Genomic DNA, 26,452 nt, shown 5'->3' with positions numbered 1-26,452 from the left:
AGAAAAAAAATACCTTTAAAATACCTTTTGAACCCTAGGCTCTACAGAGCCGTTCTCTTCCCAGGAGGCATTTATGGATTCTAATACCTACATAAGGTGGGAGAGGGTAAAGCCCTCCCCAGACAACAGCCAGGAAGTCAGCACAAACAAAGTAATTCCTGCACCGTCAATATCATAAAGAAGTTGTAGGCACCTTTTTATAATGACAGAGTACTCTTAATAAAAGCTTCAAGCAGGTTTTATAGCAGCATATTATCCAATGAAACCAGTAATAAACAGCACTGTAGCATTATTTAGTGCAACTCCAATACGCCAAGAGTCTCAACCTCAGTTTTATTTATCACACAGGCTAAAATGTTAGCTTGGCTTTACAGTAGCAGCCAAGCCTGTAGCTATTTTATCCCAAAACACTGCCATCTGGGTATTGATACTTTGCTATGGGATATGAAAGAAGAGCATAGTTACCTAATACAGCTTAACTGAAAACAGGACCTACATAATATACCACTCATTATTCTAGACAAAATTAAACCTGAAGGGCACAAAAAGTTCCGTGGATGTCAGCAGAGAATATTTCAGAAGTAAATGTTGGGTTCTTTATCTGTGATAGAAATGCTGAGAAATACTGTGAAAAAGCTGTGCTTATGGAAAGAAAAAGATAGGTTTTGCTCTGCTGGGAAAAAAATAGCTTAGGAAGAAGCATCTCCTTATGGAGAAGTAGGAGAGCCATCAGTCACAAGTTTGTTAGTATAGTAAACTTATGATGATCTGCATTCACCTTGAAAGGTCTGACTGGCTTGCTTTTTTTCCCAATGATATATACTTAAAAAATATTAAAATATTATTCTGGCTTTACAAATACATTCACCTTAATCTGCAGAAAGCAGCTTCAAGAGTCACTTGTATCTTTATTATCCACATTAAGAGACAGAAATGAAGAAACTCTAATAAAAATCAGAAATTATGAGCTGTTAAAACAAAAATTCTTTGGGTGTAAGGCTGCGAAGGCTACCCACCTTTACATGTCTCCTCAGAGAGGTAATGCTGAGCTCTCACAAACACTGGTCATAAGGACTGAAAATATATGTAAGTAACGTAAGATAAAACACAAACCCCTTTTTACATAACACTGCTATTTAAAGTCACCCACCTTTAACACCCACACTGGAGATCACATTCTACCTACGGGAGCTCCCATCACGCTACAGCACCTGCAGTTGAAAGGGAGTGTGCCACTGTATGAAAAGCTACAGGCACATGCATGTCCTACGGAATGGCATGGGTGGCCACAGCCATCCTTCCTGCTGAGGTGCTCCTCTTTCACAATAAGGAGCCAACAGTAGATGTGGCTTCCTTTAAGTGAGAAACTTGCTTAGACATGAAAGAGAGCAGTTTTTAATTTTTTCCACTAAAGTCAACCATTAGGAGAGTCTATTTTCTACATATGGCCATGGAACTTTAAGCAAAATAAACCCTAAAGACATTCTTAACTTAGTCCATATTATGCCAACAAATTCAAGCAAATTGTGCCATTTAAGTTAATTACAGGAAACTACAAGAAAAGTGAAATACCTTTTCCGGTTCTCCCATGATATTGTCAAGGTCTTTAGAGTTACAAGTTCAGTACAATAACTAGGTGCTTAAAAGACCTGCCAGCTGTGCTTCTGTGTATGGTTTTATCCTACATACTATACAGGTTTGCTGATGCAATTTAAAAAAAGAACTCAGACTGATAATCAGGTTCCTTTTTGCAGGAAAAAAAAAAAAGAAGGAAAAAAAGTGATTTTACATAGAAAGGCTTGCTGGGAGAAACAACAACAACAAAACAAAACAACAAAATCAAAAAACCAAAACCAACCAAAAAAGTCTACCTAAGCTCCCTAATACCCAATTGCTAAACACAGAAGAGTTATTCTAAGTGTTTGTGAGCTTATACCTTGGTCTCAGACTGAACAGAGAATAGTAACAAATAATAAATGCAGGCAGAAGAAAGAACAGAGTAGCCAAGGGTGTCTTGCAGAGCTCTGCCCAAGATCATTCACATAGGCTAAAAGCCACCAGCACTTCCACTGCACAGACTGGCCCTGTAATTCCCAGCACTTCATCCTGGTATAGCCAGCAGCAACGTGCAGATGAGAAGGTACCTGCAGGAAAGCGGCTCTAAGTTTTACTGACAGTGCTTCAGCCAGTATTTTAGATGCACTGTTTTAGTTCTTGCTCAGCTAATAATGTATTGATTTAACATAGAAAAACACAAGCCACTCCCTCCTCTTCACTTGTAATTAGTTTTACTTCCATTGTAGGGCAAAGGTGAGAAAGGGAAATCTTTTTCTCTTCATGCTTAATTAAAAAGATGCACAGTCACATGTATTTATTTTGCTCTGAGTTGTTAATACTTTTAAATATACTGTATAAAACGTCTCTTAGCAGATGTTTTCAGCAGCAGTTTCCACTGCCATCTGAGTCTTAGAGTTTTGTTTACACGGACACTTTTAAACACAACAGACGGAAGTGGATTATCTTTCGTTGTTTTGGTCTTTTTTTAAAGAGGATTCCCTTTAACATCACATACATGACATCTTGGTAATATATTCATAAATTGAAGCAGATAAACAAATTACTAAGTAAGTGTCTAAGCACAGGCATTCTTATAAAGAAATGTTAAACAGGTTTTGAGAAAACAGCCTCCTTCTCATCTACTCCTGTAAAAAGAAAAAAAAGGAGTTGAAATGATCTCCTAATGCATCTCCCTTCATAATTCATGCCGAAAGATGACATTTTCTCAGGATCTTAATTAAGATAATGATGAACACCTGTGTCGGCATTCTTTGGCAAGACAGCATTATCCATCATAATCTTTTAAGTACTCTCAAAAAACCCCAGCAAAATAGTATGATGGAACCAATCTGTTGCCTCTCTTTGCACTAAGTTTTACGTCTCAGATGCACACCAGAATGATTAGATCTTTAAAGACTGCAATAAAAGCAGGGTCGTTATATTTTAATGTTTCATCAGAAAGTAGCTATTGAAGTAATTAAGTTAAGGTGTAACATACCTAAGATACCCAAGTTTAACTCCATCCACTACAAGCCACCTGCAAACAAAACACAGAGCCCACCAATGGCTGTACTTTAAAAATGCAACTTACTGTTACATTCAAGATCACCCTGCATCTTTTTTCCCCTCCCATAAAGACAATATTCACAGATGATCCCTATTCTATGTTTCTGAGCTAATTTATTAAGCTATTTTATGCTGTACCACATACGTTTGCAAAATCTAAATGAAATTATGCAAATGGAACCAATGTAGAAAAACTAATATGCAAGTTCAAATACTGCTACACTTAGGGTTACCACATTTTGTGCAGTCATCTCAAATGCAGGTTCTCCTTGTGTCAAAAACCCTATTGGAGCTCTACTACTAGAGTAAGCAAAGACCATTTAAAATAGCTTTACAGGACCAGCCCAGAAGACTGAAGGCTATAGAAATAATGACTTTAATTATGTATTTATATAAGCCGAATTTAAAGTCACAAGCCTTTAATTTAAATAAAGAGTGCACAACCAGCCTGCAAATCCTACTCATCATTAGGTAAGAACTTAATGCTAATGTTTCTTCTATCGCATTAATGGTTTAGCTTCCAAGGAATTACGATAAAAAATATAGCAATTACAGAATTTTAATATCGACTTGCACTTACATCATTTCATTGGCAGCTGCAAAGCAAACACCTGATACCAAGAATTTATCCATACCTTCAAATGCAGTAAAAATGAAAAGCAGCAAATGAATCCTGAAGCCCCACACATTTGTTATAAAAATTGGCAGACCTACGTAAACAAGTGTCTCAAAACAAACTTCTTATTTCCCTTCAATCAAAGGGCTTAAAAGTCCTGCAAAGCAGATTAGTCTTAAGCTTTCACAATTTAGTATGCTTCCTTCTATGGGAGTTAAAAGTTGCTGTGACTAGTCATTCAGTCTAGCTATCAATGTGCAAATAAAGCAGAAAATAGAGACATCCTTGAGAAATGAGCCTCAAAGTTGATATAAAGTGAAGGTGACAACCAAAGCAATAGAATGATAAACTAAATGTTCCAATATCTTGAATAATTATCTACAGCTCCTTTAAAACTGCAAAGAATATAATTGTGGCATAATGTCGTGAGAATGTTGGTTTGCTAGACACTTGATGGCACAAGAGTCCTATGGCTCCCGCTTATTAATCGGCTCTGGTACTCTGCTGCAATGCATGAAAGTATGCCTGAACTCACCCACAGTTCCCGAAACGAAGCAGGATTAGTAGAACATCAGAAACAAAAAGGGTAATTTTACATGACGTTAACCTTACCTCCTCTTCACAAAAAAAGCCAGATGCTACGGGAAGATGGTTAGAACTTCTGCTTCTCCCTACAAAGAAACGCGCAAGGAAAAGGGGTTGAACTTTAAATGTATAAAACTTTAGCAAGATGATACCTCCCTCCCGGAAAAAGGGCTGTTGTCAGAGGATTATGACAGAAATGCTTTTGACTGGAAAAAGAAACGCGGTGCTGAAATGAGCGGTAGCTGAAATGCGCCGCGGTACAAACACCGCTGACACCGTCCGCTGAAAACTGGTGGAAGTGCACACCTGTGTGGAGTGAGCTTGTAAGGGAGCGTGGATTCGCCGACAGAGCCTGTCTGGGCATCGGGGACACGGGGACTGCTAAGGGAACGGCACAACGACGCTTCCACATTAGGAAACATAAATAAAGATAAATTAAAACGCGGGGAAATTAGATAAAGTAGGGAAATGACAGGCAAAGCGCTGCTCGACAGCCGCACCGAGGAGGGTGCCCAGACCCACCTCGCCTCACTGTACGCTGCTCCCGCGATCTCCGTCTTACTGCGGGGCCCGACGCGGCAGCGCCCTCCGGCTCAGGAGGACAGCGACCCTGGGCAGCGACCGAACCGAGAGCTGCTCCACGCAGCCAGCGCCCCGGGAGCTGCTGCCCGTTGGGGCCTGAGGAGCGGCGGGGCCCGCCCGGCAGGGGGCGCCCCAGCACGGCAGGGCAGCGCCGCCGCCAGGTTCCGCATCTCCGCCGGACACCGCCGTCCCGCCACGCCGCTTCCTCACCTAGCCGGGGGGCCCGGCCCGGCCCTGCGCGACCTGAAACGACCAGCAGCCGCCCCGGGCGGGGCGGAGCGGGGCGGGGCGGAGCGGAGCGGAGCGGAGCTGACCGCAGCCGGCCTGGGCCTCGGCCCACAGGGCCTCCACTCGCCGTCCTGCCAGCGCCGCCTCCGGACTCCCCGGCAACCGCGCCGCGGGCCGCCACCGCCCCTTCACACCCCGTCCCGCCCCGCGCTGACGGACATCTGCCCGGGCCAATGGAAGCAGGGGAGGACCGCGGCAGGCGGCGGGATAGCCAGTCACGCACCGGGACGGGCGGGGCCAGGACCACGGGCTGATGGGGAGTGTAGTGCGGGCCGCGCCCCGCCCCGGCACCGCCGCTGCCGGGATCCTCTGCGGAGACACCGGGGAGATCAGTCTCTGCCCGCCCCGTCTTGCGCCCGCCACCTCCTGCCGCCCTGCAGCGGGGCTGCTCGGGAAGGTTCAAGCTGTGTCCCGCCGTTCGGCAGCGGGACTGTGGCAGCAGCTGCCGGGACGAAGCCCTGGAGGAAGGGAGGAGGGAAGGAAGGAGGGAGGGAACGAGGTGGAGCGGCTTCGGTGCCACCTCCTCGGCGACCAGGGAAGCTTCTGCCCCGGCCTCCCCGTTTAAAACAGCCCCGGCTCCTAGCGTCTCCGCGTCCGTTCCCCTGGGTCCAGCGTCGAGAGGACTCAGGGCCGGGAGACGTGAAAGTTACAAGATTAAAAAATTTGCTACCATAAATGTAATTAAATCGTCTCCGTCTCCCGGGAAAGGCACGGACGGGGACAGGGTGCCAGGTGGTCGGGGCGCGGAACCCGGCGGAGGATACGGTCAGCGGCCGTGGTAGCAGAGCTCTGCCTCAGCCGCGAGTGGAAACAAGTGAGAAGGGAATAACCGGGGATATGTTCCTATAGGGAAATGTATCTGGTGGAATCAAAGGAGATTACATCTCCTGATCAGCGGGGATTTATCCTGATTCATATGGTTTTAATCTGCTTTCGCCACGACCCATCACGGGCCGGGAGGGGAGATATCTGGTGTATCTTAGAATCCGCGGGCAACCCTCCCCTGCCCGCCGAACGACTTCTGCAGACCCGTCCCGCCGCTCCCTGTCCAGGTTGCCCTGCTCCCGGACCGACTCTGGGAACCACTACTTCCATGAGGTTCCCCAAGCCCCCCGCGAAGCCAACCGCCGCTTCTCGCCGGACCCGGCTCCACTTGCATAGCCGCCGCAACAAGTCCGGTAGCCCCGGGCGGCCCCCGCCCGTCCAGCCGCACATCCCCGCACTGCCAAACCGGCTGCGGCGCTGCCCTTCCCTGCCGAAAACAGCCTTTTTTTGTTCAGAAAAAGTACCACCACCATTCACACACCCCGATCTATTCCACCTCCAGTGATTTAGGGGAGGGAGGGGCAAGGGGCAGAGAGCAAGAGGAGGGGTGGCTACGCAGAGGGGGAGCCGGGCGGCTAATAAATCTTATTAAATATCTACTTTTTTTTTCATATACTGATTGGCTTGCATTCCGGCGCAGCGCGGCTCCGCACGGTATTTAGCACATGCAGAAAGTTGGAGCCGATCTCAAACGGCTCGGCGGTGTCTGCAAACCAGGAGCCGGCGCACTTGAGCCTCCAAGCGCGGGGAGGGCCGAGGGAAGCGCGGAGCCCTCCCGCTGGTTGGGCCCGGCCGCGCAGCCCAGCGGGGTCCTGCCAGTCCTTCCACTGACAACACCCCGCGAAGGAGGAGCCTCGCCGGGCCGCGCAGAAGGCGTCAGGAGCTGCAATTTCCAACTTAGCATCTTGGCAGGACCCTTCGGAAAGCGAGAGCGAGGAGGAAGGAGAAAAAAAAAGCCCCCCAGTGCAAGCGGGAGAGAGAGCTAGCGAGGGAGGGGAAAGGAAAAAAAAAAAAAAAAAAAGAGAGAGGGGGAAGCGGGGGGTGGGGGGAGAAAAAGGAGGAAGCGGTGCCGGGCTGCAGGCGAGCGCGGAGCGGCAGCCCCGGCGCAGAGCAAGGTGCCGCCGCTGCCCAGCTGTCGAGGGCGGAGAGGCGCCGGCGAAATCCCGGTCACAGCGGCTCCAGCCCGGCAGCGCGGCGGTTCCCTCCCGGCGCTTGGGCTCCCGGGTGTATGTGTGCGCCTGGCCATGTCGTATCCTCAGGGTTACTTGTACCAGCCGTCAGCGTCCTTGGCTCTCTACTCCTGCCCGGCGTACAGCACCAGCGTGATCTCCGGACCCAGGACCGATGAACTTGGGAGATCTTCTTCGGGCTCCGCTTTTTCCCCTTATGCCGGATCTACCGCCTTTACCGCCCCTTCCCCGGGTTACAACTCCCACCTCCAGTACGGCACCGACCCGGCCGCTGCTGCCGCCGCCGCCTTCACTTCCTACGTGGTAAGAGCAGCTCCGGGCTGCCGGCACCGCGCCGGGCACGGCGGCATCCCGCGGGCGCCTGCACCCCCCTTCCCCATGGCTTCCTTTTTGTTGGGATTTTATTTTGAGATACCGGGGACAAAAGGGAGCACGGCTCCCCGCCTTGGCGCTCAACTTTCCCGCATCGCCGCCCTGTGCCGCCGCACACTGTTGCGCACAGCCGCCGGCACGGCCCGGGAAAGACGGGCTGGGGCTTGCGGGGACCCATTTCACACGTCATCTCCCCCCCAAAATTAAAATATTGGAATATATATATATATATTTTAAATGAAACAGCAATCGTGTTTCCGCAACAATTAGCTTGTTGCAGTTTAAAAGGGAATGGACCCAGCAGTGGCCGGCGATGGGAGAAATCTGGGCGATAAACCAAGGCAACTTTCCCCTGCACGGCGATAATTAGGCTGCTTATATATTGCAGAGCTCTAATCCCACTGCCGCGAGCGGCTCCGCGGGCACTGCGCGGGGAAGGGAAGGAGCAGGCAGGGCACTGCGCCGCCGTGCGCGCCTGCGGAGCCGGCCCGGGGCATCTCTGCAACAAGAGCTGTTGCCGCCGCCTGTGCCCCACGGTTCCCTCAAACCCCCGGAGTTTTGCTCAGCTTCTCCACTAGGTTTAAGGTGTAGGCAGAGTTTCACAGTATCTTCATTCCTTTTTCTGCTCTTCCTTCTTTTTCTCCTCTCTTTTCTCCTCTTCCCTTTATTTTTCTTCTCCTCCCGCCCCTGGCCTGGCAGAGAAGCCTCCCGGCCCGGCTCGGCCGCCTGTGCCCGGCAGGTTGCCCCTCCGCGATCGCAGCGCCTTAGGGAAGGGTGCCCCCGCCGTTGTTCGCCCCACGCCGCTCTGCCCACTTGCTTTTCCGTGTCTGCATTTGGGAGAAAGGCGCTGGATCGCTGCTGGCGGCCGGTGGCCTCATGGGACCGGAGCCTCGCGGCCTTTCCGCCAGTTCTCCCGGGAAAGCCGGGGGAGAAGCCAGGCAGGGCCAGAGGCCGGGGAAGAAGCGGCTGGGCGCGGACGGGGGCTAAGGGCAGGCCCTAGCGCTGCCCTTGCAGTGTCATTGCCGCCCCGCTGCCGCCTGACTTCACCCCCTCCGGGCCGCTCTCCCCTTTCTCCCCAGGGCTCGCCCTACGACCACACGCCGGGCATGGCCGGCTCCCTGGGGTACCATCCGTACGCGGCGCCGCTTGGCTCCTACCCTTACGGGGATCCCGCGTACCGCAAGAACGCGACGCGGGACGCCACGGCCACCCTCAAGGCCTGGCTCAACGAGCACCGGAAAAACCCCTACCCCACCAAGGGCGAGAAGATCATGCTGGCCATCATCACCAAAATGACCCTCACCCAGGTCTCCACCTGGTTCGCCAACGCACGGCGGCGGCTCAAAAAGGAGAACAAAATGACCTGGACCCCTCGGAACCGCAGCGAGGACGAGGAGGAAGAGGAGAATATCGACCTGGAGAAGAACGACGAGGACGAGCCCCAGAAAGTAGAGGACAAGGGGGACCCAGGGACGCCAGACACAGGTAGGGCAGAGGGCTTGGCCGAGCCACGGCGGCCGCTCCCTCGGGTCTGTCCCCAGCCAGGGGCAGCGGTGGGACGACTTTACCCTCCGAGCGGGAGCCCTAGGCAGGGGAGCTGGGGGCAGCGCTGCGGGACTGTCGGTGGTGGGGCCGGGGAATAGTCGTGGGGGACGGCGAAGTGGGTGGGCGGGTTTCGGGGTACAGGGAAAGCCCTAAAGCTGCCCCCCCAGTCCTGTCCTTTGCCCCACTCAGGAGCGGCAGATACCAAAGCAGCGCCGGGCTGCGAGCGCCTCCAGGAGTCCCCCGGCCCTCGGGAGGCCGAGGGCGGCCTCAGCGACTCAGATTGCAAAGAGCCGGCGGAGGAGCGGCTCGACGGGCCGCCCGCCCACTCCAAGGCGCCCGGTGCTTCACCACTCGGGCCGTGCCCGGTGAGTCGCGGGCCGCCACCGGCGGGCGGCGAGGAACCCCCTCCGTACCTCCCCCCCTCCGCCGCCACCGGGCCGCCGCACGCCGCTGACCTCCACCCGCTGTTGCCCGCCGGCGCCAGCGCCTCCGTCATCCACTCGCCTCAGCAGGCGGCCCTCGCCAAGCCCAAGCTCTGGTCCCTGGCCGAGATCGCCACCTCGGCGGACAAGGCGAAGGAGAATGGGGGTGAGCCGGTTCCCCCCGGCCCCGCTGTGCTGTGCGGCGGCGGCCCCTCGCGCTCTCCGCCGCGGCCGCGCTCGCCGGCAGCCCAGTGCCCATTCCCCAACGGGGCGGTCCTGCCGCGGCCGCTTTACTACACGGCTCCCTTCTACCCCGGTTACACGAACTACGGCTCCTTCGGGGCCCTGCACGGGCACTCTGCCGGCGGCCCCGCCGCTGCTGCCCCCGGCGCCCATTTTAATGGATTAAACCAGACTGTCCTCAGCAGAGCCGAGAGCCTAGCTAAAGACACTAAAATGATCAGGAGCCAGTCCCAGGTAGACCTTTGCAAAGACTCACCTTACGAACTGAAGAAAGGTATGTCCAACATTTAATATCGGCTTCTCCTCCTTACCCCCTCCTGGGACTGCAGTTTTGTTCTTTTTTTCTTTTTCTTTTTTTTTTTTTTTTTTAATTTATTGAGAGAAATAATAAATTGCTTTGGCAGTTATTTTTCCACTACCAAAAGAAAACAAACAGAAAAAGACCAGCTCCCCCCTTCCCTTCCTCCCAGCACCCCTCCAAAAGTTTATAGATTCTATTGGAAATGGCTGGGTGGAAGCTGCCCAGAAATGTCTTAACCAAGTGAAAAGCAAGAGAGTGACAAGCTCTCTCACACACACAAAGAAGAAAGATTTGTATTAAATCTTATTCTGTATATTTAGTGTAGCTTTTTTTTTATTATTATTTAAATTGATAATACAGTATCTTTGAAGTAAATTATGAAATCAAAACACCTGTACAGGCATTAATGTTGTTTTCGTAATATAAATATATACATTTCTGTGTCTTTTTCCGAATTGTTTCATAGTTTTAAAATATATATATACAAGTTTAATTTAATTTTTATGCCTTTTTTTGTTTGGGTTTTTGTTTGTTTTTTGTTTTCTCCTTGGGTGTGAGCTAAGCTATAATGCAAAAAGAAAAAAAAAAAAGTTATACACTTTAAACACAAAAACTGCAGCCGCCTTTGTAAAATGCAAATACTTAAAAGAGATTTTTAACAGAATCAAACCCACTCTTTTCTTGCAGCGGGCAGATAGGTGCATGGTTGCGGCAATCCCGCAAGCTGTAAAGAGTCGCGGGGATCCATTTAGGACCTTACAGTAGCACCTGAGCCTTTTTCAAAGGGACTGACGCTTTCTAAGAGGAAAACGGGGAGCAGCGGCACCGGGACGGGAGGGACGCCGTTTCCGGAGACGAAGGCTTCAATCGGGCCATGCACAAAGGCACTTGTTAGAAACATCAACCCGAAGCGCAGTCCCGTCTTTTAACCTAATTACTTCCAATCAGTGTCGCGTTTTATGCAAAGCAATCAGCTGGTGAACTTTGCTAATGAGTTCGATTTTCTGCCAGATTTAGCCCGCATCGCTGCTGCTGAGGTGCGGTGGCCGGGGACGGGGATTGCACGGGCAAAGGCCCTAGGTGCGGCGGGGACTCCCTGGCCCCGGCCACTTCCCCCACCTCCCCGCCCCCCGCCGTTTTGCACCATTGCTCCCAGCCCACGGGACGGCGCGGTCCGGGGAGCCATCCGCGGCCGCGCAGCCCTGGCCGCGGGCGCGGTGCTTCTCGGCGCTGGCAGGTAGGTGTCACACTCGGCCCGAGTTTGACTCCCGCCGCCCGCTCACAGGTGCGGGAGCCCCGCGGGGCCGCCGCGCTTTCCGCAGCGCCCACGGCGGGTAGCGGACTGCGGCAGCCGCCGGGGAGGGGAACGGGCCACCGGGGCGCTCCCGGCTGCCAGACGTGCCCTGTGCGCGGGGACAGGCAGCGCCCCGGGCGCCCTCCCCCTGATTCCGCAGCTCCCCGGCCTGACTGGGGCAGAGTGGGGCCCAGAGGGAGCATTGGACTGCCCAGCGCGAACCTCGGCGCCAGGTTCGGTCCCGGTGGCGCGGCGATCGAGCGGCCTGGGCACCCCCCCCGAACAAATAACAGCGAGAAACTGCTCCAGCACCTAACTTTGAGACGGGACTTTCCCCGTTCAAATCGGATTTTGTGGGTGCCGGTTGTACTCGAGCGCATCGCCGCCGTGAAGGTGATGAGGAGATGGTCGGGACCGCCGGGGATGGTGTCGTCACCCCTCATTTTGTTTGTTTGTTTTTTTCTTTACGAGACAGATAATTATTTTGTAATCTCTTCAACTTTGTCAGAGCCATTTATTAGCTGTAACGGGTTTATTCATGCATAATTACATTTTAGGGGATCTTAAATAGTAGTTTGTATTTTATGTTTTAAAGATGAAGTTCGTGTTCACTTCGTTATACGATCTTTGTAGGCAATATGGTTTAAAATCAAAATTGTTTCAAGCTGAATGTGTAAAGAATCAAATATTACTGGGGATAATAATAGTATGTTATTTTGTCACTTTATAAATTATAAATGAATTTTAAAAAAACGCTCGAATTCCTCTGTTGAATCTTTCCTTCTCAGTCGGGAAGACCTGCATGAAGGCGCTATTCTCAGCGCAACGGGGAGCTGTATTGGAGTGCCCTGCCTTGTTTATAACGGAAGAAAGTTGGCGTGGCCGGGACAGGAGCAGCCCCCGGGAGCGACACCGGGTCGCCTACAGCCCGGCTCCCTGGTTCACTGCTTCTGGCGGGATCGCCTCTCCCTAAACTCGGTGGAGGTCCTGGCACCCTGAGGCCCAAGGGCCAGCCAAGCCCCCCCGGACCGCATCCGGGCACAATAGGTCCCGCTGCGGAACGGCCCCTCGAAATAAATAGGGTTTAATTTTTCATCTAGCTGTGGATTTTTTTTATATATATATATATTTTTTTTTTTTATTGCCGCTCTACCTTTTCCCAGCTGATCTTCCATCTCTGCAAAAGCTATTTGGCAAAGCAGCTTAGGAGCTTCACTCGTTCAAAAGCCCCATTCCTTATAATCGGGGTTATTTTGAATATGTGAATCAGCGATCTCAGTACGGTTTTCGTTTGATGTATAAATTCCTGATGGAATTAAGCCTTTCCTTTAGGTTGCAGGCTGTCGCCTCTTTTATATCGTAACTATTACTGTAGCACCATCGATTTCATACAAGAATTTTATTCTTCACCTTTTTCCGCTGCCATGGGAGATAACGCTGTACAGCCTGTCTTTAATACAAACAAGATTTTTCCAGGTTTTTGTTTTGTTTTGTTTTGGTTTTTTTTAGTAACAGAGAGGGGGGAGGGGGCAACGTCTGCCTTTTTTTTTTTTTTTTTTTTTTTTTTTTGCCTCTAGCATGTTAATATGTTGTTAAAAAAAAAAAGTTTTGAGCATATCTTAAAATAAAAATAATGTCTGCTGCCAATTAAAGCTACCGCAGGTTACTCAGGAGCAGTCTCCGGAGAGACCAGGACGACGCTGCGTGCCGGGAGCGAACCGCCGCCTGGGCGCCGAGCCGGGCGCAGGGCTGCCGCTTCCGCGGAGGTTTGGGAACAGGAGGGCTTCGTTACCGCTGCGGAGCGGTCGGGGGGAAGGCAATGGGGAAAAGGCAGCTGGCGGAAGGGTCCTGCGGCTGGAGTCCCACCAGCGCTCCCGGGAGCAGGTGCTTGCCCACGGGTGCAGATGGGAAAGGTCCAGCCTCCGCGTGGCGCCGCTCCGCGTTCGCGGGAACAGCTCACCCCTTTCCGCCCCTCCTCTCTACCTCCTCCACGCTGCCCGGCACGGCCCTTGATGAGCCGAGGAGCCGTGACCCTCTCTTCCGCCCGCCCCGACGGTGCGGGTTTCGCTGCCCAGGTGGCACACGGCCGGCCCCTCCCGCAGGTGACAGTCCAACGTCCCACTCCAAAACCCCGCCGTGAACTGCGGCTGTGAAGCGTGTTGGCCCGACTGGCCCGCAGGAGCTGCTCATCAGGGACCCGGACCCGGGATGGGGCATACAGAGGGTTCTGGGGAAAGCTGCAGCCCGTCGGGGGGAGAGCACAGCTGCCGCCGGAAAAACCTGCTCCGGGCCCGTCCAAGTCAAGCGTGCTCTCCCTGTGAAGGGTAAGGGGCTTCCCCGGGGAAAGCCACCAAGTGCCCCCTCTCGGCTGGCCAACCGCGGGGCCAACAGCCGGGGGCTGCAGCCAATGGTCCCATTCACCGTAAATTCTCCTCCGTCCTAGAAAGAAACGGACAGAGCTGCGGGTGCGATTGGCAGCCGGCAGAGTCCCCGAGCTCTGGCGGGGCTGGCGGGCTCCCCCCCTACCTTCAGCCCCGCTTCTCAATTGCGGAGACGGCGGGGGGAGAGGCGGGGAGCCTGGCGCAGCCCTGCTGCTTCCTCTTTCACGCTTAAAAACAAAACAAATACTAATTTAGACCCTCAACACCCAGGACCGTGTTTACATCCCCCCCGCTGCTCTCCCCGCTAGTGTTGCTTTTCCAATGTCCCGATTAACCTACGGGGCTCCCGCGTGGCGCGGAGTCTCCGCGGCGGCAGGGATGGCGCGGTCGCGCCTAATTGGCTTATTGGGTTTCTCCCCTCTCCAGCCCGGTAAGAGGATCAGAACAGCATCTCCTCCCGTCGTGCCTAAAAACTGCTTGAAAGCACCTCCGCCAAGAGAACACGGGAAGCACACGGCTAGCAAGTTTAAAGGAGGCGACTGAAAAATACCACAGGGGTTTGCAGTAGGGAAAAGTACAGGAACTTCAGCCAAACCGTAGATGAATTTTAAGAAATTGAAAAGGGGGGGGGGGGGTGGAAGGAAACCTCGGCCCCACAGCCCGGTCCGCATGGCATCCAGCGCCGGTCCCAAGCCGGCGGAGCGGTGCGGAGCGGAACGGTGCGGAGCGCCCTGTCCCGCTGCCCCGCCGGCCCCAGCAGCAGGAGCCGCGGCCTCTGGTCGGCCCCGCAGTGCCCGGGGAGCCGTCCCTCCCACCCCCTCTCTTTCTGTGACCTGCCTAGGTTATTAGTAAGGACATCTGTGACTGGCAAGGGAACAAGTGTTACCAAAACCAGAACCGGCTGTTTTTCCAAATGAGCAATATGTTAATTCCTCATCCCCCCCTCTGGTTTCTTTAAAACCTGGCACAAATACATCAATAGCGGAGAATAAGGAGCCTTTGCAGAGAACAAGTGGCAGTTTTGAATTTACCTTTTGTGTGCGCCTCAGATGCAATCTTGAGGCATTTTTTCCCCTCTCTCCCACAGAAAAAGAGTGTTAATCTGCCCTGTCTTGGGACCCAAAAGGATTGGAGTGGAGTAGATATTCACTGGAATCACATAGGGGAATAAGGGTCTTGCTTTATTGAATCATCAAATCCCAGGAATGAAGCTCTTAATTAATTATGGGTGCTAAAAATTCAGGCCAGCTGTTTCTTTCTACTTGGCTCTGACAGAGAAAGACAAAGTCTACACCGAGATCTTCTAAGGCGCATTCAGCATAAATCAGCGCCCTCGGCGGCGCTCCCGGTCGTCGCGCGGGCCGGCAGTGACAGATGGCGCATTGTCCCCACATTCCTCCACCGCCACTTCGCGGGCGCGGAAGCGGCCGCCCTGCCCTGCCCGAGGCCTTTTCTCTATGGGGCAAAGGGCTCGCCCGGGACAGCGCAGATGCTGGCCGAGGTGTCGGCCCTGCCCGACGGGGCGGCCGCGGGAGAGGGCCTCCTATGCGAGTGCGGTGTTTTCGCGTCAGACAGAGCATCTCAGCTCGCCTCCTTCCCGACGACAGCCCCAGAGCTGTGCGTCCTGCTCCCGCCCCGATGGCAGGCTGCGGAAGAGCCCCCGGGCCCAATGCCCCTCGGCTTCCACTGTGCTGAGGCCCTGGGCGCTACCTCCACGCGAGGGCCTAACGCTAACCTGAGAGGATATGGGACACCCCCCCTCCCCCTCCCCCAACACGGGCGCTTCTACTTCTTTCTCAAGGGCAGAAGAGTTTCTCTGAGTGGCCGGCGGCTGCCTCGGGAAAAGTGCGCAGGGTTCTGGAGCTGCCATCCGCAAGGGGTTGGAGGAAGCGGCTGTCGCAAAGGCACCACGGCTTGGCCGGGTCATCTCACATCCCTCAAACCGCCACCCAGGCCCCTCTTTCTGGGGGCGGTTACGTTGGTTTAATACCCGTTACTCAACGGGAGGGCGCCGCATTATTCTCACGGCTGATTCGCAGGGATTCCCCTGGCGGGGCCCGCCCGAGCCCATTTCGCCTCTCCTCTCACGTCTGCGGGCGGAGTAGCCTTTCCCAGTTCAGGCCGGCAGAGGCAAACGCAGCGGGAGGCCGGGGCCGGGCGCCCAGCTGCAACCCGGGATCCTGCCCCACCGGGCAGGGGTCCGCCGCCGGGTGCTACCTGCCTCCTCCACAAGAAATCTCTTTATCTCCAAGTACCAGAAAATAAATGTCCTCCGCACGGCGTTACTCATCTGTTATAATTAGAGCATGTGCGAACTCGCAGCGTGCCGAGAGCCCGGCTCAGGGCTGATGCAGGCACTTGTGCAATAACCGCCTCTTTCTGCCGCGGCGGTGCTGTGCGTCCGGCCCGACCGGGGGCCCTGTTCGGGGCCGCGTCCTGGCCATACCCGGCGGCAGCGGTGCCCGCGCCCGGCTCTCCCTGCGGCCGCGGCAGAGGTCGTGGTCCACTCTCTCCTACGAAACTGGCTTTTATTTGCCTAAAGCAAACCACAGACCTCTCCGCGCTCATGCCTGATGGATGCAAGTATAAATGTGCACTTATTTAATTGGATCAGGTCCCAGGATAAAAGAGATAAACGGCTCCCAGTTTGCCAAGTTATTTTCAGAGGCATGCAGTGATGTGTGGAAGGAAAGTTAATGAAGAGACACGCTGTACTTAAAAAACCTCTGGTCTAGACTCGCGAAGGGGGAAGCCTCGGCAGCTGCGGGTGGTGCGGGGCTCCCAGTCCCGCCGCAGGTACCGGCCTCACCTGAGCCGCAGCGGGGTCGGGGGAGGCTGCGCCGAGCGAGGCAATTAATGTTGCTCCCCCTTCCCTCCACCGAACCGTTCTCTGTTCCTGCTGCCTCCCCTTGTTCCTCCCTGTGTTCTACATCCGTATGCACGAGACGTTAACAGACGGTTATTGATACAAACACAGTTTTTGTTGCTAAAGGCCTTCCAAAACAAATTCTCCGGCTGAATGCCAATGTATGCATGTTGGCTGGTGACAGCTGATTAGTGAAATGATTTACAGCCAAGTTAAAAAAAATGATACTGTCAAAGGCAGCAATATGAAAAAAAGATAAGACAGCACAGCCTCAAGGTTTCCCACTGTAAATCCACCCAACAAATCTAAACCTACACTACAAATACCTGAAACACTCACAAATCAATTGGTCGCAGATTAAATACGGTCTCTATTTTGACTCACCCTGGCAATCTGCAGCTCTGCACGGGAGCAGCCCCTCGATTTATGCCTCCAGACTCACCTGCAGCTGGGCCCACTCCTGCCCAAGCTGCCCCATGGCCTCCCTGCAATTGGAGACATAGGCCTTCTTTTTGTTTCAAGACTTTTTCTCTCATTAATTGATTAAAAAAAAAATCCCCCTTCCCTCATTTCGCTGTAGCTCTTCTTCATAAAGAAAGCTTTTGCTCTGCAATAAAGTAAGAGACTTTGATCCCAGATCATCCTCTTAGGCCTTCCAGCTGAAATCAGTGGAGAAACTATGTGGAGTTATTGTTCGCACTTGCTGCACTTCTGATTCAGAAAGGGCTGATTTATTAGCTTGTCAAGGGAAGCATTGTTCAGGAAGGCAATCAAAAAGCACTTACCTAGCTAAACTAAAATTACTGCCTTTTCAGTGGCTAATTTGTATAACTCCCATGGAGGAACTTGGGAAGTGTTTGATGAGGCATAAAATGATGATTAATGAATTTATTGGCCTGCTGCTCATCAAATAGGAGTAGTATATCTTTCCTCTATTGGGCGTTGGGTCTAATGCTACATGCCTGTGTAAAGCAAGTCCAATATGATCTCCTTTTTAGCCCCCTTTTAACCTCCATGACCTGAAGAATATCGCTGTGTAACAGAGGCAACATCAGGGGACTGCAGAGACAAAGAGCCTGTTTGATAAAACAGTAAACGAGAAACTCGAGGAAAGTTGCTGCAGGGACAGATCTGCTCAGTTTTCGGCTTTCAATCACTTTGACTACTGAAGTAGAAACTAGATAAGGTGTGAGAAGCTAAAAGAAAACCAATTTTAACTTTCCAAAAGGGTCCAGCCAAACAGCTTCATTGCTACTTGAAAGAATGAATGAGTGTGGGAAGTTCCAGGATTCCTGAGTGATAGGGCATGCTACAGCCCCTCACCAACCAGAAACGCAGAGAGAGATGGGCAACATGCCCCAAGCTGGCCATACCCACAGCTGACCTCTAACCTGGGTGCTCTCATGAGATTTGGTGCAACCATTTGAGCCCATGCATTTTGTGGTCTTTTTCCTCCACTGAAACAGTTGAGGGATTTCTCCTCTGATCAGTGTTTAATCCCTGAATATCTATTTTGGGGCTAAGGGCTTCTGAGAGGAATAATGTACTTTCCCCCTTTTAAAAGCTCTCAATTACTAGTGATTCAGTGTCTACCTGCACACACATGTGAATGACCAGCTGTCTTATGCTCTACCCATTGCTGGTTTGAACAGGTTAAGACCCCCAGAAGATCAGAAACATTGTTTGCATTCTCAAAAACTTGTTAAAATAAATTTGCCTGAAATTTGGAGTCAGAGATCTTCCCATGATTGAGTCAATTTAGCTCTTAGCTTCCCTGTTCATGCAGCTCTGAAACTTGTTGAGGGATCTGCAACTTGCACATCTCCCAGCGAATGTGCACATGCTTCAGCTGGAGCCCTCTGCCAGCAGCTTCTCTTGTTACCTTTTGGGGCTTCACAGAAGTACCCTCAGGCCTATATGTCAGCAGCCCACTGAGCTGAAGACTGAGAAGGTGTAACAAGAACATTTTGCAGAACTACCACTCAAATGATGTGATATTTCAGGCTCCAATAAAGCTCACAGAAGGAGGAAATGATAGCATGGAGGACAGCAACCCATCTTCCCTCTCTGCACCTTCCCTTTGTGCCTCTGCATGCAAAGTCAAAGTGCAGCCTGCTATATGCTCCTTCAGAGGGGAGTCAAGAATTAAAAGCAAGCTCTAGATGAAGCAGTGCAAAACTCCTTCCTTTTGCTGCCTGTTTGTGTTGAAACTCAGTCTTTTCTGTATTTCTTTGTTCTTTGGGTTTTTGTTTGGTTTTTTTTTTTTTTTTTCCTTTTTGTCTAGTATAATTTTTTTCTTTCCACGGTCTGTCCTCTTCTGGGCTGCACTAGCAGATGTCTGCTTCTGAAGAGCTGTATGGGAACTGTCTGAATCTGGCCAGAACCTTTCTCTGATACCATCAGATCAATGGCCCACTGTATGTATTTTACTGTCTAGGTCTCAGCCCTGAAGGGCAGGAGTAAAGCTCTCCTTCACTTTATGGGACTTCAGGTCATACCCTCTGTGAAGGGCAAATTTGTCTGTCCCAGTAGGTGATAATTGTAATTTTAAACATTCTTGTTTGCAAAATACTAGGTGTATAGCATACCAAGAAGGGTTCATTTTCCAGATCTGTTTAGAAATGGTTTCTGGAATGGTAGAAGGAACATACTCCTGACCAGTATTTCAGTTCCCACAATGGAGGCTGTGGGAACAAATCAAAACAAAACTTGCCTGAGACTTACATGTTGGTTTCCTTGACAAAAGGAAAGAGGCACCCACCTGATGTTTGCAAAATCAGAAAACACTTATTTTAATGCTACCAAATTGGTATTTGTCTGAGACACTTTTAACTGAAATGATCCTCTGGAAAATAATGTTTGTAAACATCCTCGAACAAATAGCACTCTCCTGACACAAGCCTACCATCAATATACTTCTCAACAAGTTTTATCTGCAAGTCCTTGACCTGTGACTGCTTTTACAAAGGCTCTCTGTTCATTAGCAATTTCAGGTCATTTTAAGTGCTTGTGTCATGAACACATAGCACAGCTGTAAAATATATGTATTAAATGCCAGCTGCATTAATATAGGGGCTTATTTTCCTCCACTTGGCCCCCAAAAGCAACATGATCTTACACACTGATGAAAGAAGACATAGTTATATTTGCATAATTACAGCAATATTGTAGGTCTTTAGTGCAATAGACCTAAGAGGCTGATATATGCTTAAATATGTATAGCTAAAAGTTACCATGCTGGGTAGTGTGCACAGCATTAGACAATGACAATTTTGGGGCATAATTGCTTTAATGTGGGCAATTAAGACTAAGTGCATGTGATTTTAGTGTCTGCCCTACATTCCTCTGAATGATTACAATGATCAATACACATGATTTATAAGTCGCTTCCTATTGATCGAATGGTAAAATGTTTGACCTTCCTTTGAGGAAGTAATTTACTAAATTATGACACCACGTAAAGTCTTTCTTGGTTCAGAGGTGAGGGGTAATGGTGCTCAGAATTAGAAAAAAAATCATTTTTCCCCCTTTTCCTCAAAATAAGTCTCTGTAATGTCCCTGACAATTTGCTGACTTCACCTGTGAAGGGAGGAGTCAGACACATTTGTCTTTGAAATTAAGGTGGAAGAAACTGGAACTGCAAACTTGGTCCATTTCTACAAGAAACCCTCTGAATGAACTTTATCTGTTTACACCTGTATGCCAAATCATCAGGAAGCTCTTGACCGCAAGATCTCTGTTGTTGTGAGCGCCTGGAGAAAAAACGTGCAGCAGCAAAGTTGGGTAAATGGAGCACTCTGAGTGCTGTGAGCAGCTGGGACACGTGGCAGGGCTTCCTGGGCTGCCTGCCAGACTTAATTTTGCTTTGCATGCACAGTACCGAATAGCCTTTGCTGTATCACATTAGCAGGTACAAAAAGAAAAACAACACAGTGTTCATGAAAACATGTTAGCTGATGAGCAGTAACTTAGTTATGGCTGAGACACGTCTTCCACACTACAACTGCCATCCTAAATGTACACAGTAGCAGATTGGATCAGAATTAATAGATACTAAAGCACTGGGATGTGCCCTACTCCTCGGGTTGTTTCGTGCTACCCATGGGAATTGTGAGTGTCCCCAGCCCCAGCAAACCGTATGTTCAGGACAGAGCTACCCTGCCAAAAATATGTATTACTTAAGGGATTCTGGTATCCCAGAGAGGGCTGGGAAGACCCCTACAGACACCCCTCTCCCTTTAGGACCCACTTCACCAGCATATTTTCACAGAGTAGCAGTGCTTCCTGGCATGCCCTCCATGAGTATATGGGTGCTTGGCCAAATTTAGAGTTAGAGTTGTTCAAAACCAGAAAATTCCTTAGCCCTTATATTTTTGGTTTTAGATTTTCTGGGTGTTAAGCTTGTAGTACTTTGCTCCATTGGGTTCTGGTAGCTGTTCAGCCATTCATGGTCCTCCTCAGCTCAGTTAGACTGAGTGAAAGGCCTCAAGTAGCCAGCTGGATCCTGAGTCTTGGGGTCACTTGGAAAAAAGTCAGTTTTGAATCAGTTTTGTACACCAATCCAACTGCACCACCCACGCAAAGTCAACTGTCCAACTGTCCAAATAACAGCTGTCCAAAATCTCTCTTCAAACTATCCAGATTTCATCTTTTCAAACTAAACCACAATGTATGTACAAATTTTCTACATTTCATCATTTCACACTGAACTGCGCACTCGCTCTCTTGATTGCATCTCACAGACAAGCCTTCCTGAGGTAAGCCACTCTTCCCACACTAATACTCCAGCATCAACAAATGCCAGCGTGAAGGCTTCCACAGTAACATTTCAACATCAACCAGGCCCTGTATCAGAAGTTTCATGCTCTCTGTTAAGAGTCCACCTTACAGTAATAGCTGATGAACACACATGATCTTCACCAAAGCCAAACATGGCAACCGCAGATTCAAAGCTAAAATCCCACGTGCAATGTGATGCAGGTGTGAGATAATGCAGAGGTGGGCTTGGAAGTTACAAAGTGCACACCCCATGACTTAATATGGCATTTTACTGGGGAATGTGCATTCTTTCTGGCAGAAGCTGCTTAAGGACAAGATAGGAACTATTTTTCAGGTTTCTGACACCAAGAGCAGTAAGCTGCACCTGTGATGTGGTGTAGGATTTTCATGCCCATTTCCTTCCCTGACCAATCACGTGTTGTGGGAAAGAGAGAAATATTTAGGGCAGGATTAGCAACCTTGGTGTTCTTGTCCCCAGGCACAGTCAGCCCAAGCCCACAGGCATGATGGAAGGCCACTCTCCCCCACTCTACCAAAATGCTTTACCTCAGCATTTTCTGCCCAAACACACAGCTGGTGCACCTGGTGTGCTTCAAGGTTTGTACCCCACCATTCTTCCCCTGGCGTACCTCAGTTGTTTCCCCATGAGCCACCCCCAGTGCCATTCCCCCACAAAGTACCTCAGTGTTTCCCTTTGAACCACCCGTGGTGCCATTCCCACCCTGAAATACCTCAGTGTTCCCCATGGAAGCCCTCCTGGTGCATTCTCACCCTGAGTTACCTCAGCATTTCCAGCCTAAGCCTCCAGCACTGCGTCTGCCCTGAGGTATGGCGGCCACTGCCCCTCCTGCTCTCAGACCATAATGGCAGTGCTGTCCTTGCTCTATGTCACCTCAGCATTCCTTGTTCAAAGCAGGTGCCATCCCCTCAGGCCCCCTCCCCTGGCATCACCATTGACACCAGTGTCATCATCTGAGCCCTGCTCAACAGTCAGCCTGGGGCTCCTGTTCCTCAAAGCCACTCCTGTGCTTCTGCCTCATCCTAGCCCTGCCTGGCCCATGGCACCTGGCACATCGTGGTGGCTGCACCCATCCCTGGGTGTTCTGTCATGCCTCCATCCTGGCTGGAAGCAGCCAGCTGGACCTGGAGTTTTGAGGTCACTTACGGGAGCACACTTCCGGTGAGCTCTCCACAGCAACCCAGCTACACAACTAGCCCCCATGCTGCAGCTAACTTTTACATACAAACTGCCCAAAACCCACCTAAAAACTGGCCAGACTTCACCCATTCACATTAAACCACTGTCTTACTCTCAGTACTGCATCTAGGACAACCCTTCACACAGAAAGCCACTCTTCCTGAGCTCATATTCCATCATCAACAAACTCCTGCATGCAGGATCATGCTCTCCCTGAGTCTGCTCTGCTCTACCTGCTGGTGAAGATACTGCCCTCACCATGGCCAAAACACTTGATCAGCTGGTGCATGTGTGGATCATCTGTTCTTTTCCATCTTACTCAAAACTGAGGCATCCCCAATCTCCCATGTCATGCTCAGCCTCTCCCTTCTTCCCTCCAGCTTCTGCACCCCCCAGTGCCCTGCACCCTGGCCTCAGGTGAGGAAAGCAGTTGGAACATGTGTAATCCCTGTGGACAACCTGATATCTTCTATACTTCTGCGGTATAATGGACAAGGAGGAGAGGGATGCTAAAATAATTACAATGAAAGATGAAACATACCGTAAATCATGTAGCTAGCAAAAAACATCCTATTTATTGCTTGCTGTGTCAAGCATGCATACCATTACACAATGTCCCCTTCTGAAATCCTTTCTATCAGGAGAATAGAGCATCAAAGAGTTCATAAATTCCCCAAAACAGCAGCACTGAACAATGAATTAAAACTACAAAGCAGTTAGAATTCATGGTTAGAAAAAAGTTTAGTCAAAGGGCACACACTTGTTGAGAAACTGAAGGTAAATCTGCTTGCCAGACTGGAGGGGACAGCGTCTCCTGGAGTTCACTAGCCACTGCTGAAGCATTCCTCCTAGGAACTTCTCTTTTCTAGCCAGAGAAGATGCTGGGACACCAGTTGCAAACAGACTTTATGGGATGAACAGGGCTGCTCTGGAAACTCAGCTCTGAAGCCCTCACTTCCCACCTCTAACCCTACCCAAGTCTTGTTCCTGAGCAGTGTCTGGCTCTAGACTATAATCAGCTTGTATCTAGGTTTTGAACATTACTTTCTGTTTTCTTACAGGGCGTTAACAATCATCACAGAGGCTTAAGGTTCCCCGGATGTCTCATTCTTGAGCAAAGTTATAACATGACAGAACATACTACAGTCACTCTTTGCTGCAGATACAGCCACAGATAAATAGTAAATAAATAATTCTGCACCCAAGCTCCCATTTTCTTATGGATGGCATCATTCCTTGGTGGTAATCCATTCTCAGCAGGTTCCCATGCAAGTACTGTACAAACATTTGGGTCCCACTTCTGGGTGACCTGAGTTTAGCAAGGGCTGGTCTATCACTGGGGATTGCATCAGGACAAGAGGGTGGACAGCTGGTGATGGCAGTACTAACCAACTATTAAACATGAGAAGAAAATGTTATCAAGTCCCAGGCAGGGAACCTTGGTGCTGAGACAGCTGTTTGTACTCCAATTTGAAAATTTTCCCAGCAGAGTGTACTCAGATGTGCTTTCATTACTTCTCATTTAAACTAACTTTTCCTCAGCTGTCTCCCTTTTTTTGCATCAAACAAATGAATTTACTTTGTGTATGAATTACATGTTACCCTTTTTATTCTACAAATGTGCATCTCCTGAGAGACTCATTGAAGAACCAGCAGAAGAATGTGAAAGGGGATATCTGCAGACCAAGATGTAGGAACTGTGTCAATAGGCTCCCCTACATGTCTCCAAACCCATCAAGGTAAACCTATTGGAGGAGAAGAATGCAGAGAGGGATATCAGTGCATCTTGGAAAAGTGGAAATTGAAATTGTGCTATAGATTGGCACCAGAGAGCCAAAGGTGGGGGAAAGCTGGGGCAGAGCCTAGCACTCTGCAAACCAGTACCTGCATGAAAAGCAGTGGTCAAGGAGCCTCCTGGGGCTCCTCCTGGCCAGGCACTGGGTTGCAGGGAGAACCACAAAGCAGCTTACACCACCATTGTGTAATAGGGAAATCTGGATAATTGCACAAATTGTACCAACCTGCTGGCTGGCTGCTGGCACATCAGCACACACAAGTAGTAGAAAAAGGCGGTCTCTGACAGCCCACCAGCGGAGGCCCTGCTCTCAGGCTTTGAATCCCTGCCAGTGGAGAAGCCAGAAAACAGCACAACAGAGACAATAATGGAACGGTAAGTTACGGTCATGTTGAGGTAGTGCCCTGCATGGGGAGACAAGAAGAAAGAACAGACTAATTAATCTCATTGCCTTTTCTCTTTGCTTTCCTATGGGCAAAACTGAACACCAGTGCCTCACCCACCTTAGTAACACACTTAGTAACTTAAGTAACTTAGTAACATAAACACACTTTGCAGAGGAAGTTCTAACCTTGAACTGGCGATCAAGCTATTGGATATTCTTTGCTTAAACTCTCCAGCTGCTGAGGTCTGATGTCAAGCTTTTAAATTTAAAAGGTAAGAGCTACTGCCATAGTTTTCTCTGAATCTCTCCTGAAGAACATGTGCCCAGGTTTTGTTTTGTTCAGCCTAAATTTCCCAGGCTCTGAACATCTCAATTTTGTCACTGGCCCACTACACAGGATCCACCTGACCTGGAGGTAGCACCTGTATGTGAGTTGGCATCTGGCAGGAATTCAGTCACCTAAAAAGAAGCGTCTATGGCATCTTAGACCTCTCTGGGGCATCCAAGTTATGCCCTTGGTGGCCACAGTGGTACTGTAGGGCATCTCAAATAAAAGAAAAAGGTGTGAGTGAATCTCAGCCCTAAAAATTTTGTATTCGATAGCAAGAAAAGGCTCTTTACAACATGATTCATCTCCTCCTAAAATCAGTGTCTAAAACTAACCAGAGGATTGACACACTGAAAGTACTAATCCTGCCCTCCTGACGGAAGAGAGCCCCTGGGCACTGAATCAGGTTCCGGTGTTGTAGATGTCTAAAGCTAGGTGAGATGACTTCACCCCAAACTGTATACAGGTGTGCCTCTTCCCATTACAAAATAATCTGCAGTGATCTGAATTTAACAAAACCCAGTTCTAACTACTGTGAAATAGAGATACCATGAATTCTTTTTACTGATTCTAGCAATCATGTTAATGAGTGTTTAAAAATAACTTGTGAAAAGCTTTACAGTCCAAATATCTCTATTATAGAAATATTAAGTACCCTAACAGTACACAATAAAATTGGATAGTGGTTGCTATAATAAAAGAACAAGATCTCAAAAGTCTTCCTTACATTGGAACTTTACTCATGAACACTTCCATTAGTTTTCTGTTGAAATATTTATGAAATAAGATAAAACTCCATGACCCTTTACTCAGGAATGCCCATAATCACATACTTAGCTTTAAATGTAGAGCCACTGAAGCTGATGAGACTTGAACACACAATCAAAGTGCACTGTTGAGTCAGGACAGCTTCCTCACACGGGACTGTACATACTAGAATCTGGTCCTAAACTGTAACCTTTTCTTTATGGTGTGAAGTAATATCAAATATTTGATGAATCAAATGACTACATTAAAATTAGCATTTACATAACTAAGTTACTAGATGAGAAGAAGAAAAAAAGGGAAATATTAAAGGGTGTCAATATAGGAATGAAAAAGAAACTTTGAACACAAAACCAGTAGCAGGATTCATGGGATTTCACAAGTTCAAAATGTAACTGACACATTTCTTTGTTGTTGTTAATTTTGTTTTGCTTTCGTATTAACTGCATCTCTTTGATGAATATTTTTAAAGATAAAATAATGGCTATCACTCAGGCTGCTTTGAAGTATTTCTGAGTTGAATGACTGGTAGAATTTATTGATTTCATAGTGTGACACTAGAAGTTTTG

The 26,452-nt window shown here is 49.8% G+C and overlaps 1 protein-coding gene and 1 long non-coding RNA gene across 4 annotated transcripts; one reads left to right on the top strand and one right to left on the bottom strand.

Moving 5' to 3' along the window:
* Window positions 1–7,036: 7,036 nt before the first annotated feature.
* IRX5 (iroquois homeobox 5) lies at window positions 7,037–11,078 on the top strand. Of its 2 annotated transcripts, XM_061367271.1 has the most exons (4): window positions 7,121–7,512; window positions 8,661–9,066; window positions 9,316–10,065; window positions 10,780–11,078. In XM_061367271.1, the coding sequence occupies exons 1-4, from the start codon at window positions 7,264–7,266 to the stop codon at window positions 10,788–10,790; spliced, it is 1,416 nt and encodes a 471-aa protein (XP_061223255.1). In that variant the 5' UTR covers window positions 7,121–7,263; the 3' UTR covers window positions 10,791–11,078. The 2 variants fall into 2 exon arrangements, with proteins under 2 accessions (XP_061223257.1, XP_061223255.1); XM_061367273.1 differs by lacking the exon at window positions 10,780–11,078 and having other exon boundaries at window positions 7,037–7,512; window positions 9,316–10,585.
* A 12,079-nt stretch (window positions 11,079–23,157) lies between these two features.
* Window positions 23,158–25,481, bottom strand: LOC133219760 (uncharacterized). Of its 2 annotated transcripts, XR_009727517.1 has the most exons (3): window positions 25,200–25,481; window positions 24,632–24,809; window positions 23,158–24,002 (listed from the first exon to the last, which is right to left on the bottom strand). It is a non-coding gene; the product is annotated as an uncharacterized LOC133219760 (long non-coding RNA). The 2 variants fall into 2 exon arrangements; XR_009727516.1 differs by having other exon boundaries at window positions 23,158–24,809.
* Window positions 25,482–26,452: the final 971 nt, after the last annotated feature.

The sequence above is a fragment of the Neopsephotus bourkii genome, unplaced genomic scaffold, assembly GCF_033783945.1.
Source record: "Neopsephotus bourkii isolate Nb327-2 ecotype Australia unplaced genomic scaffold, CSIRO-AGI_Nbou_v1 NB_1374, whole genome shotgun sequence".
In the NCBI taxonomy this organism is placed as follows: Eukaryota; Metazoa; Chordata; class Aves; order Psittaciformes; family Psittacidae; genus Neopsephotus; species Neopsephotus bourkii.
Note: the sequence above shows the minus strand (reverse complement) of the source record. Positions and strands in the feature narration are given on the sequence as shown.

What these genes read in the sequence shown, in the direction of transcription:
- IRX5 (XM_061367273.1), top strand. Translation starts at nt 7,264, where the DNA reads ATGTCGTATCCTCAGGGTTACTTGTACCAGCCGTCAGCGTCCTTGGCT. An exon ending in CCGCCTTCACTTCCTACGTG is followed by an intron (nt 7,513 to 8,660) that starts GTAAGAGCAGCT and finishes CTTTCTCCCCAG; the next exon opens with GGCTCGCCCTACGACCACAC. An exon ending in CCCAGGGACGCCAGACACAG is followed by an intron (nt 9,067 to 9,315) that starts GTAGGGCAGAGG and finishes TGCCCCACTCAG; the next exon opens with GAGCGGCAGATACCAAAGCA.